This window comes from Corylus avellana, chromosome 1 (genome assembly GCF_965113065.1).
Source record: "Corylus avellana chromosome 1, dhCorAvel1.hap1.2, whole genome shotgun sequence".
In the NCBI taxonomy this organism is placed as follows: Eukaryota; Viridiplantae; Streptophyta; class Magnoliopsida; order Fagales; family Betulaceae; genus Corylus; species Corylus avellana.
This window is the reverse complement of record NC_142490.1, coordinates 9,140,975-9,153,986: the sequence shown is the minus strand read 5'-3', so window position 1 is coordinate 9,153,986 and position 13,012 is coordinate 9,140,975. Positions and strand designations below refer to the sequence as shown.

The 13,012-nt window shown below is 35.5% G+C and overlaps 2 protein-coding genes across 2 annotated transcripts; one reads left to right on the top strand and one right to left on the bottom strand.

Moving 5' to 3' along the window:
• Window positions 1-4,388: 4,388 nt before the first annotated feature.
• Window positions 4,389-6,329, top strand: PSAL (photosystem I subunit l). Its single transcript, XM_059581940.2, has 2 exons — window positions 4,389-4,642; window positions 5,685-6,329. The coding sequence occupies exons 1-2, from the start codon at window positions 4,481-4,483 to the stop codon at window positions 6,174-6,176; spliced, it is 654 nt and encodes a 217-aa protein (XP_059437923.1). The 5' UTR covers window positions 4,389-4,480; the 3' UTR covers window positions 6,177-6,329.
• Window positions 6,330-10,132: 3,803 nt separating this feature from the next.
• Window positions 10,133-11,912, bottom strand: RIC4 (ROP-interactive CRIB motif-containing protein 4). The gene is made up of 3 exons (XM_059583839.2): window positions 11,670-11,912; window positions 11,423-11,566; window positions 10,133-10,597 (listed from the first exon to the last, which is right to left on the bottom strand). The coding sequence occupies exons 1-3, from the start codon at window positions 11,788-11,790 to the stop codon at window positions 10,335-10,337; spliced, it is 528 nt and encodes a 175-aa protein (XP_059439822.2). The 5' UTR covers window positions 11,791-11,912; the 3' UTR covers window positions 10,133-10,334.
• Window positions 11,913-13,012: the final 1,100 nt, after the last annotated feature.

Below are 13,012 nucleotides of genomic sequence, written 5' to 3'. Positions count from 1 at the left end.
CATTCACGCAAAATCATTCATGTAATTTTGGATATTATTTATAAGCAAAAACAAAAATACAGAATCTAACAAATTCCTTTTTTTTTCGTGCATAAGCGCGGGTGTAAGGATGAGGAAAAAAAACCCTAGGCGACGTTTCCCTCCTCTCTTCTTTCCTCTTTTGTTTAGATTTGTCGTCCAGACTCTGTACTGGCCTGTCACGTTCTGCGGACGGCCATCCCATCGAATGTGATCAGGTTTCTAGATCTATTTTCTTTAGAATCGGATCTGTCCTTTTCCATCAGTTTTGTCCACTCACGCTACCGCTCACTGTGCTCGTCGGCCACCCCTTCTTTCAGCCGTAGGCCTTGATGCATCATTCTGCCAGCCACGCGCCAGCAAGTCAGCGATGTCGTCACTGGGAGTGGGGTGTTTTTTGTTTTTTTTTTATTATGTATTTTCTTTTTTGCTTCTGAATAAGACAAGTCTGCTGTTGCTCTGGCTGCAGCAAATTTTGGATTTGTTGGTTTCATAGGTTTTGCTTAAGAATAACATAATGGTTTTAGATAGGTCTTTTGTTTTTTTCTAGTTCTTTTTTGAGAGCAAACTATTGACTGATGACAGAGGAGTTATCAAGTTTATAGAAAAATTGTCATTGATAAAAGAGACAGCGACCAAAGACGTGATTTGTCAGTTTATGTTGCAGATCTATATATTGATTGTGATGATGACATTTCTAAGGCGTTGCTTTATAAGTCATAGAGGCTATTGGGAATGTCATAGATAGTGTTGAGGCCATAGAGATTTCAAATTGTATCTTGGGCATTGTATAATGAAGCACTTTGATCCAGATTGATTTTATATCAATTAAGATAACTCGTTTGTTCAAAAAAAAAAAAAAAAAAAAATTGAATCTAGCAATAGACTTTGGAAATTCATTAACCAACTTTCACTATCCTACAGTAGATACATTAGTTAATTTAGAATTGTGTAATTTTTTTATTTTTTTATTTTTTTTTTTGACATGTCCACATAATGAGAATAAAAAAAAGGAGATTCAAACTAGTGACATCTGTTTCATGAAGTGTAGTTCTCAATCGATTGAGCTACACTCTAAGGACGACAATTGTATAATTTATTGGCAAGAGAAAAAGGGAAGAGAAAAAATCAGTTTTTTATATTCAATTATAACTCTAGTACTTTTCATCATAGTAGGAATCTTAAATCCAATATGGCATATATGTTTTTATGGGCAATTATCAATTTTTGTTGATGGTATATATAATAATAATAATAATAATAATAATAATAATAATAATAATCAAAACAACATCATTTTTTGGAACTGCATGGACGGGAGAGGATTTGGTTCATGGCTAGAATTTCTTAGGATTTATTTTAAGAAATCCTAGGGACACAAACGGGATATGTGTCCCACTGATAAAAAAATTATTTAAGATTTTTTTTTAAAAAAAAATTAAAAACAAAATAATAAAAAAAGAATGGGGTGGCTCTTTGCTATAGGGGGTGGCCGGCCACCTCCATTTTAGCTAGAGCCACCCCCAATAGCTAGCCAGGGGTGGCCGAACCACCCCATGGCCTATGGATAAATTTTTTACTTCTTAAAGGTTTGGAGCAACTAACCCTTGTAAAAGAAAGTCTCTTCAGCGATGGTAAATTCCATGGTTAAAGCCCTAAAATTCAATGTGATTGAACCTAGGGTAACTAACCATTGAATACCTAAGACCATGTCACAACCAGCCAAAGAAATCACGTAAGTATCCGTGAGGAAAGAAAATCTACTCAACTATACTTTGACATTAAGACAATTTCCTTCACTGACAACCTTTTCTCCATTGGCTACCTTCAATTTAATCCTTTGTTCTCTGTGAATGAACAAGTGAGTTGCTTTGCAGATTGAAGAATCTACAAGGTTATGAGTGCTACCACTATCAATGAAGATCACAATCCTTTGAATTCCTAACCATCCCACTATGCGCATAGTTTTAGGATGATGGCTACCGGTGATAGCATGCAAAGAAATTTCAAGTAAATTCTCATCATAACTAAATTCCATAACATCTTCCCCATGCTCCTCCACTTTATTACTCTCCTCCACCAGCTCTACAGTATCAATCAAAAACAATTTTGGGGCTTGACATTTATGGCCAAATTGCCATTTAAAGTCACAGTTATAACATAACCCTTTATTTCTCCTTTCCTCCATTTGGGACTAAGATATTTTCTGAATAGCTATGGTAGGTTTTTGAACTCCTAGCAGTTAGCACATGCTCTTCTTGCGTCTTAGCCAGACAATATGTTATTAGCAGTGATTGTGGATTAAACATTCTCACAGGGAGTTGAATCTCATCCTTTAACCCACTTAAAAACAGCTAAGCTTATTGTGGTCATCAATCACTCTAACTCTATTAGAGAGTGCTTCGAACTTCTCCTTATGCTCATCTACACTAGTATGTTGCTTCAACCTAGTTAAAGACTCCATAGGATCATCATAGGATGAAGGTCCAAACCTTTCCAGCAAGGCTTGTGCTAAAATATTCCAATTAGGCAAAAATCCAGACATATCCATGTCTTGATGCCATACTAAGGTTTTCCCTTCCATATGAATAGAAGCAAACATTAATCTTTGGTTGTATGGTGTTCTATGGAAATAGAAAAACTTATTTGCCTTATATATATATCCACCCTGAAAGGTCACTACCATCAAATTTAGGGAAATCAATTTTCACTGACCTTGTTATGATGGCTAATTGATCTTCTACTTGTTGCTCACCTCTAGCAACTCTATCATCTTGATAATATCTCATTCCTTGATGATTTGCAGATTGGTGATACCTCTGAATGTTGGATTCTGATGGATATCTATGATTGTGCCTCTCCTCTGGCTTGAAAGGACCATAATTTCCATGTGGCCATTGCATTCTCTGCTCCCTTGTGTTAAACTGAGGAACCTCAAGAACCTATTGAGTGAAAGGTGGCCTCATCTGCCAACTTTCGGGTGCACTGCTACTTGGAATGTCCCCCTCCTCAATGTGCACTCTCTTATTCTTGCCAACATCAATTTGTAGCTCCAGGATTTGGATTCTCTCTACTTCTCTTGCCTCCAAGATTGAAGGCTCACCGTGCTTGTTCTCCAGAGAACCCTTCCTGTTCTCCACCACTTGTGTAAGGTATGCCAAGTTTTTCATCAGCTCCTCAAACTTCCAATCATTGTTGTGCATGATCTCAAAAACTTGATGTTTCATGTGGATCTTAGTTTGCTCCATTTGCTTCTCGAATCTCTCCAGCACCTTCTCATTCTTTTCCACGTTTTCTTCAGGGCAGTAATGCTCTCTGCCATCTAGTTCATTCGTGTACCATCAGCCATGGATGCGTCTCAGCAAGCTTCGGTCACCCCCAATGGCCATGAGGGTGGGGTGGTCGAAGCTACCCCCCTTTTGCAAGTTGGGGGTGGCCGAACCACCCCCATACCCTAGTTGGCCATTGAGAATGGCTCAAGTCACCTCATTATTTTTATATTATTTTGTTTTTAATTTTTTTTTTAACTTTAAATAATATTTTATTATTTTTTGGGTAAATGTCTTATAAATCTCTGAGTCAACGTGCCAAAACAGAAAACTCCCTGAACTTTTTTTTTTTTCTCGAATTTTACTCCCTGTGCCAATCGAAAAGGAAAATTAATTTCTACTGTGACATTTGCCCCCAAATGTTTGATGCCTGTTAGTCCCAACTAAATGAACCGTTTTGCTACGTCAGCATATTAATTTAATTTAAAAATTAAATCTTAAAAAAAAAAATATTGAATTCTAGCCACCCCTAACCCCCTGGGGGTGGCCGCAAGCCACCCCTGTAGGGCTTAGGGGTTGCTGGAAAGTCACCCCCAAAGGGGTTAGGGGTGGCTTTCCGGCCACCCCTTCAAATTTTTTTTTCGGACATGCTATAAAAATGTTATGAGAGTTCTATGTGGTATATATGTAAAAATAAAAAATAGGTCCGTACACCCAACTTTCGTCTAATTTTTGGCAAAAAACTAACAAATAACAAATATGTTTTTAAGAGGTAGCACAATCAGTTGAGAATCACACTTTATGAAACCGATGTCACTAGTTCGAATTCCTTATGCCATTTTCTTCTCCTTGTGTAAACATGTCAAAAAAAAAAAAAAAAAAAAAAAAGGTCTTATGGGTACATGTCATTTTTACACCACGTGCAAATTGGTATAACCACTTCACATTATTTCCTTTTAAAAAAACCCGAACAACCCGACCCAGTTCATTTCCTAAGAGAAGAAAGTAATGGATAAGGGATAAGGTTGCGTGCGATATGTCGTCCAATGAAATGATACGGGCTTTGGCAACCACAGCCTTCTTAACATTTTGGACAACACATGGTCCCTCTAAAATCTGACTACTTCTAACTCTCTCTCTCTCGCTCACTCACTCTCTGCCACTCTTTGCCATTCTCTTCTGTAAGCGAAGCCATGGCCGCTGCTTCCCCAATGGCCAGCCAGCTGAAGTCCAGTTTCACCTCACCAATCACAAGAGCTTTGGTCGCACCCAGAGGCCTCTCTGCTTCTCCCCTCAAAGTCTTGCCCTCTGGGAGACGCCATTCCTTCGCCGTCAAAGCCGTCCAATCGGAAAAGGTAGGCTTTACTTTTCTCTCCTTGACATTTTATCGAACAACTTGAGATCGAATTTTGCCACTTGCTTCTAAAACAAGGATTATGAGTAGTCTTTAGAGAAGGTTTATATGCAATTAGGATTCTCTCTAAATAAATCTAGTTAATTTTAGTGGACGGGTATTTTTATCCGTTCAAAAAATAAAAAAAACAAAAATATCTTTTAAATATAATTAACTGAATACTCTCCGAGACCGAAGAGGATCATGTTTTGTATATATGATTGTATTTCCTGTATTAATTAGACATGAAAATAATGTGTATATATAATTGTATATGTATAGACATGTTAACTATATGTTGCATTTAAGTAAAAGGGAACAATACACATACCCCTGGAATTAAATGTCAATTTGCAGCATCAATCTTTTTGTAAATTACCAGAAATTTGTAGTGTCTCTCAAATGACAAAAATACCCTTAACAAAAAAAATAGTTACAAACTCAAGACAGTTCGCTGTTGTGGGGTCACAAGTCCCATTGTTTTATTTTCCTTTTATTTTTTGAATTTTTAGGAGGATTTTTGTTTGATTGAAAAATTTTAGGGCATTTTTGTCGTTTTAGGAGCAATAAAAATATTACAATTTTTTGATAATTTAAAAAACATTGATGCATTCTTAGTTCGAAAAAACATTATAAATTGAGTGTTAATTTAAGGAAATATGTGTACTTTTTCCTAAATAAAACAAGAGAATGTTGGCCAAGAACAAACTAGGAAGGTCATGACTCATGTAACCATAATCAAGTAGATGTTTAAATAATAATAATAATAATAATAATAATCAAGTAGACGATTTAAATATCTAGGACTAGAATAAATTATTTTTTTTTTAAAAAAAAAAAATGTATAATATAAAGGACTTCAAATCGAGAATATTAATCGAATTTAAATATCTTATTTGTTTCTTTTACATTTGGATATGTATACACCTAAAATGTTTCCTTTATAGATTATAGATCGTCCATGATGAGATGTAAGTATTCTCTTTTCTGGTTCAATTTTGCAGCCAACCTACCAGGTTATTCAGCCCATCAATGGTGACCCATTCATCGGAAGCCTGGAGACTCCGGTGACATCAAGCCCATTGATTGCATGGTACCTCTCAAACCTTCCGGCCTATCGGACAGCAGTCAACCCACTCCTGAGGGGGATTGAAGTGGGCCTGGCCCATGGGTTTCTCCTTGTTGGGCCCTTCGTCAAGACCGGGCCTTTGAGGAACACCGAGTATGCTGGTGGAGCCGGGTCTCTGGCTGCTGCTGGCCTTGTTGTTATCCTTAGCATCTGCTTGACCATGTATGGCATTGCATCCTTCAAGGAAGGAGAACCATCCACCGCCCCCGGGTTAACCCTAACCGGTCGGAAGAAGGAGCCCGACCAGCTGCAAACCGCAGACGGATGGGCCAAGTTCACCGGCGGGTTCTTCTTCGGTGGGATTTCCGGTGTCACTTGGGCATACATCCTCCTCTACGTCGTGAACCTGCCCTACTACTTCAAGTGATTTTTTGTTCATCTATGTTTTGTCTTAATGTATGGTCTTAATTGGGAAGCAAATGTAAAATTGTATATTGAATGACCAACATTATTGCCACAATTATTGTGTTTAATATTTGGACTTCCCTCATTGTGAACTTATACATTTGAATTTTCACATCTTCACAATTATGCGTCTCAATTTTCACGGTTATTTTACTTTATTTTTTTGACATGTGCGTACAAGAGGGGGATGGAGACTCGAACTAGTGACATCCGCTTCACTAGGCATGGTCCTAACCGATTGAGTTACCTCTTGAGTACAATTTTCACGGTTATTCCTTTTCATTGTTTTTTACTTTTTGTAATATTCTTTTATGTAGTATAGTAGTACTTGTTTTTGACTCTTCGGTTCGTTAGAGATTGCGATTTTAAAATGTGCAATTTAAAAATATGGTTTTTAAAAACATAATAAAGCGTTTAGCAAAATTATAGTTTAGCTTATAAAATTGTATGTTTTAAACAAAAGCACTCCCTTACATACTACTTGAAAACACAAATTTTTTACGTTTTCAAATCGCAATTTTTAAAAAGGTAATCCCAAACATTCTGATTTCTACGGTTTGGTTTAATATCGTACTTTTTATCTATAAAATTATAATACCAAACGCACCAGTGTCAAATTTAAACGTGCATAAGCAATTGTTATTTACACTTAGTAAAATGCTTAGTGCATGAGAATAAATTTTTACCGTCAGAAACCACTCTGTTTCCCTTCATATGTTTCAATTGTTATTTACACATAGTACCGTATAAGCAATTGTTAGGAATTAGGATTAATGCCAGGCTTGGTGTCCTAAAAATCAATTTGAATTTAATTTTTGTTTAAATAAAGAGTTAAATGCCTATGAGGTATTTATCTGTGGTAAGTTATATTATCAAATGTTTGTCTCGGCTTTAAAAAGTATCGTAAATGATATACTTGTCGGTAGTACTTTTGAGCTTAAATATTAAGATAGTACTTTTATTTATAATTTTAACGGAAAAATACTTCAAACCAATCAAAAACTGCCACCTAACCAATATGTCTTGTTAAAACATAAAAAATTAAAAAACTTAAAAAGGAAAAGAAATTTGGGCTAGTCTTAGTCCTTTGTCTATAATTGAGGATATTAGGGTTTAAAATTAAAAAATTTCAAATAATTTCTCTTTAAAAAATTTGAAAAAACCTGGACAAAAAGACCCCTAATTGTGCAAATATTTTTTCAGTTTTGTTTTAAAATGACATAGTTTTCCTCCATACATATGTTTTTTTAAATCTACTATTAAATATGTAGGGCACACATGTAAATCTACAAATCCAATGATGGATTTGAATCCATTTGAAAAAAAGATGGTTAAGAAATGGCTATGAGAATAAAGCCTAGCATTTCTCAGGGTAGGCCGGGGAGACCAATTGTACCTATCCTACTTGGGCGTGACTATAGTAGCATCTACCCGTTGGGAGCCACACATGAGGAGCTTAGACGGTGGGAATCACAAGCACTCCCTTAAGTTCGACTGATTCATAGCCTGACCCAACCCTACTAAGGCATCAATGAGAATCTAAGGCGGCAAATACTAATCAGGCATATGTGGAGATTTTCCATTGTGAATATTCAAACTATAATACCCCAATAAAACACATGTTTTAAAAGATTAATAATGACTTATTACGAAAACGGTTAATACTTTCATAAAATATAGTTTTAAAACAAAAAGACCTAAATCCTTGTGAGTAACCCATCTCCTAGAACTTTCAAAGCCCAAATCAAGAAACCCCACTCTCTGACCGAACGTTCGCTATGGATCAAACGAACGTTCGCCCTAACTTAAGTACAAGTGTTCGTTGGCCAGTCTTTGATCTTGTGGACAATAACCCAGAACATACGCCTGAACCCTTTTATCCAACGTGTAATAGTACCCCGAACATTCGCTAACACTCTGGAAAGCAGTATTAACCCATTCTCCACTTTTCAGAGCAAGGCACGCCCCAAATTCCTATATAAGCCATGCCTTCGACCTTCAGCCTTCCCTAACTTCAGAAAAACCCTAACTTTAGTGTGAGAAGTGACTTGGAGAGAGAGAGGGAAGAAAGCTTGGTGTTTTTGCCATCTTCTAAGGTAATCTCCTTACCCATCTCCTATCTTTTTATTGTTGTTACTAGTATTGCAAGTTTTAAAGATGTTTTGAGAAGTCCTTACACCTATTTGCTTACAAGGACCAAGAATGTTTTGAAAGAGTTTTAAACCCTTATTTTATTGCTTTGAGTTGCATAATAGCATGATATGTATTTTGCATGTGTCTACTTAGTAACCTAGGGAGAGATATATCAACCCTTAGTTTTAGATAGAAGCCTCAAAATATAATTTGGAGCTTTTGGCCAAGGAACCTAACTCACTAGCCGAACATTCGCTCTCAAGCCCGAGCGTTCGACCATGAAGCAATGCATCTGCCCCTTAGCTCCAAATGTGCAATATTAGGGTTCAACGACCCCTTTTGGTAGATAGGATTTTGTATCATACTCGTAGGAGTTCTCTAGTACTGCGCATGACGATGTGTCGTATTTCGTTATTGGAGGGATTTGTGATGTCGGAGAACTCAAGTGAATGCGTGAGGTAAATAAACACTTACAAGCACCTTTCTTTAAAAACATGCGATATGTCAGTTGACTGAGCACGAGTATGATATGCGCATGCATATATTTTGTATAACTTGGTAACTGCTTTAATAACTGGTTGATAAGATGTATTGTATGACATGGTACACCGGTATGTGCGGTATAATGGCCATGAGCTTACTATATAGACTTGATTATATGGTCAAATGTGTTTGTGTTTATATGAACATTGGATCTAATGGTTATTTTGTGACCGGTGCAGCCTTAATAGGCGGGTCACTACAGGACGTACATCATAAGTAGTAGGGACCACCCGAGGTCAGACTCGGTTGGACTATTAGTGTTATGGATGGTAGCTTACAATGTTTGGGGCACCGGCATTGTATTACAGGTATCTCGGAACAGCGCCAACCCTACTGAGAATGGATAATATCTCGGGTAGATCATATATAATAGTTATGAACTATAAAACATTTGTTTTCTGCATTAAAATACGTAGGCGATTGCCATTGGAAGTGCACCCGTTTCTTTCTACAAAATAATACTTTTATGTTGTATTAATAGAGACAACGTCCCTTTTAAATGTTTACCAAACTGCACGTTTATTTCTACTTAATGATAATTGGCTCATGTCATACCCAACTGTGAGGTTTACATACTAAGTTTTTAGACTTACGAGGTTATTACTCTTGTCTAGAACCAAAGAGTGTCATAGTTGCCACTATGGACCTTGCTTAAGAAAGATCTTCATACTTATATCAGGTTTGCTTAAGTTATTGTTAGTTGCTCTGTGTCTTTTCATTGATGATTATACTTGTATCTATAATGATTAATATACTTCTCAAATTTATTTTACCTTCCTATGCATTAACTCTGATAATGCTTAGAAGGGTGATTTCCCATTTAGCACCCAGTTGGTTAAACTGGGGTAATTGTCAGTAACCTTACTAGACTGGTCAATGCTAGATTTGGGGGCGTTATACAAACCACTCCCTAATACATGCCTTGACCACTTGAGAATTTTCTTGGGCCATTGAACCACCACCCTTGATGGTCTTTCTTATTATTATTTTTTTTTTTAAGGACACCTTAATGGGATAGGCCCTCTATTCATCAATCCCGTCAAAAAGGAATTACATGTATTTTTGTCCACTCAAAAAGTGAAACGACAAAAGTACTCCTCCAATATAACTAACTGGATACTTTTTAGTTTAAATGAGCTGGAGAGGATCATATTCTATCAAAAAGTATAAGCTTTTTTTTTTTGTGATAAATGCATATTTGAAATTAATGGACCAAAGAAAGTCTGGTATTATATGTGAAATATAGGCCACATAATTAGAAAAACATTCATTACAGCAGTAAATCTTGGAAGCAACCACCTTGGAGGCTTTAAAAGTACATGGAAAAGAGGTTTAGAGAGTTTTAAATACATATGTATACCTATTTATAAAAAAAAAAACAAAAACAAAAAAACTCAAATATGATCAATATTAACAACATTGGTATTAATATTCATAGAAAAATTTAAGTGGAAGCATCAAGAAGAGTAGTTGGATGGTGAGCTTGTGCAGGCCTGGAAAGGTGAAAGTGCTCCAATGAAGGGGAAGGGAGAGAGAGCAAGTGATCAGGAGTAATGAGATTATCCCACCCCTTCACAGGGCTGCTGGCTGTTGCACTTGCACTTGCACAACCATCCCATCCTATGTGTGTCACATGCTTCACATCTGTTGGACACCCTATTTCCATCTCCATCTCCATCTCCATTTCTTCCATATCTTCCTTGTACACTAAGAAACACAAAAAAAAAAAATCATAGACTCATAGTGATCATATATATCATGTACATATTAATTTACAACGAATTAATTAGTTTGATACAATAATGGCATAGCATGATTAGTAAAGAGTGTGTTTGATATTGCAATATTGTAGACAAAAAATGCAATTTAAACAAAATCACAGACTTAATCATTTGGAATTGCATTTAAAAAAAATTGTGATTTGAAAACAAAGAAAATTTATGTTTTCAAATCGCAAACAATTGGGTATTTTTTTGAAAAACGCACAATTTTAAAGACTAAATTGCGATTTTGTCAAACGCTTACTTGTGATTTAAAAAATCACGTTTTCAAATCGTATTTTTTAAAATCGCAAACCCAAATCAACCTTTCCGTTCAACCTAGCTGGTACAATTTATTTTTGACGCCTTTATAGTTTCAATGGGATACAAGTGGAAAATTCAAAATTTAAGGCTATAGTGGTTAGTAATAAGCTTCACGGACGTAGATTGTAATGCATTTCTAACTGTTTTTGTAGTAAAATCAAGCACTTTGACAATTGTTGGCAAGTTTCATATGGTTAAATCTAAAAGATTATGTTAATTAATAGAAAATTGTAAATTTAATTAACACACAAAATATTTAATGAAATGGTTTGAATACAAGACTTTTTCTTTTAATATCAAATAAAACTATTTAACTTATTCTAAAATTTTAAAATAATAAAAAAATACTAATATAATCATTTAATTAATATTTCTACGTAAAATATATATATATATATATATATATATATATATATATAGAAGATATTTATTTAATTAACCCGCGTACCAAATAATTGGGAGATGTTCTTGAAGCCCTTGACGAGCCTATGAATCCCAGTGGTTATATTAGGCTTTGGAGCCACCATGAACCCGAACGAGTTCTTCATGCTTTCACCTGACAAGCTTTCTAACTCATCTTCTTCTTTACTTCCTTCGCAAAATCACAAACAAAATCAAATCAAATCAAATAAGCCTATGAGAGAATAAGAATAAGAGAGAGAGAGAGAGAGAGAGACAGAGAGAGAGAGAGAGACTTAGTTTAGCGTCTGCTTTGGATCTTCTGGGCTGCTGAACAGAAACGGCAACACTAGCTTCGGAGATACACCCAACAGAGAAGGGAAGAATAACAAGCCTCTCCATTAATCTATCTTTCATTTCTTCATCAACAGGCTGCAGAGAGAGAGAGAGAGAAGAAGATATAAAAATGGTGGGTGAGGGAAATATTGCAGGGGTTGGAAGCAGAATAGGTTTGTTATAAATTATAATGGGTAGGCAGCACAGCAGTGGCTTTGCTATCAAGCTACAATTATTTTACGTATCAAAAAGTCAAGCTACATGTAAGCCTGTTTGGTAGAGAGAGAGAGAGAGAGAGAGAGAGAGAGAGCTCCACCTGATGGGTATGTTTGGACGTGCGGCTATTTTATTAATAGGACTCAACTCTCAATTGTGAAGTTCATGTTAGAAATAAACTAAAACTTAATTATGCCCTTCATTTCTTCATGGCATCAATACGTTTTTTTTTTTTTTTTTTTAATCATTTTAGTTTTAACGTGTTTATTTTTTATTTTTTTTATTTTTAATGAGGTATAGGGACACATGTTAGTTTTTGAAGGGCTATTGATGTGAATTTCTGTCAATTTATGGACCGAAGTTGGACGGAGGTACTATCTCAATTTTTAGCCCTAAGTGAGGTATCATTGTAGATCTACGATACAAATTGAAACCTAGGTGAAAAAAAAAAAAAAAAAAAGTTGTTAAATCACATGAGGCAAGAATGTATTTAACCCAATTAATTATTTTGGAAACATGTGTCTTTTAAGCCTATTTGAGATTGTATTGAAGAGTCTTGCTAAAAAGCTCTTTCAATGGCTATTCTATGTATGAAAGGAGTATGGTACTCTTTACCCTAATTCTTAAACCAATAATCATGAGCTAACTCCATATATATATATATAAGGTGCGAGTACGAGTTTCTTCAAGTGTCTACAAATGGATCTAGCTCATTATGGGCCTAAAACCAATAGAATAACTATATTTGTCCATCCAAAAAGAATAAAAACTTGTTTGAGATTGCGTTAGAGAGTTTAAAAAATGTTTTTAATAATAATAAAAATAAAAAAAATAAAAAAAACTGTGTCATGTGAAAATGGATTGATTTAGTAAAAAATACTTTCTTTTTTTAACAATTTTTTTTTTCCCTTAAAAGACACAAAACTATATCTTGAGAAAAACTTGAAAATGAAGTTTTTACAAAATAGTACGTTGCAAGTACAATCACCAAATGAAGTTGGTTGAGTTGAACCTACTATCACTTTCTTTGTGGGAAGTATTCATCCTGTTCAAGTCTCTACAGTGGGCTCCTTCCTCCACTTACCTC

What these genes read in the sequence shown, in the direction of transcription:
- RIC4 (XM_059583839.2), bottom strand. Translation starts at nt 11,790, where the DNA reads ATGAAAGATAGATTAATGGAGAGGCTTGTTATTCTTCCCTTCTCTGTT. An exon ending in CAAAGCAGACGCTAAACTAA is followed by an intron (nt 11,567 to 11,669) that starts GTCTCTCTCTCT and finishes GATTTTGCGAAG; the next exon opens with GAAGTAAAGAAGAAGATGAG. An exon ending in GAACATCTCCCAATTATTTG is followed by an intron (nt 10,598 to 11,422) that starts GTACGCGGGTTA and finishes TGTGTTTCTTAG; the next exon opens with TGTACAAGGAAGATATGGAA.
- PSAL (XM_059581940.2), top strand. Translation starts at nt 4,481, where the DNA reads ATGGCCGCTGCTTCCCCAATGGCCAGCCAGCTGAAGTCCAGTTTCACC. An exon ending in AAGCCGTCCAATCGGAAAAG is followed by an intron (nt 4,643 to 5,684) that starts GTAGGCTTTACT and finishes TCAATTTTGCAG; the next exon opens with CCAACCTACCAGGTTATTCA.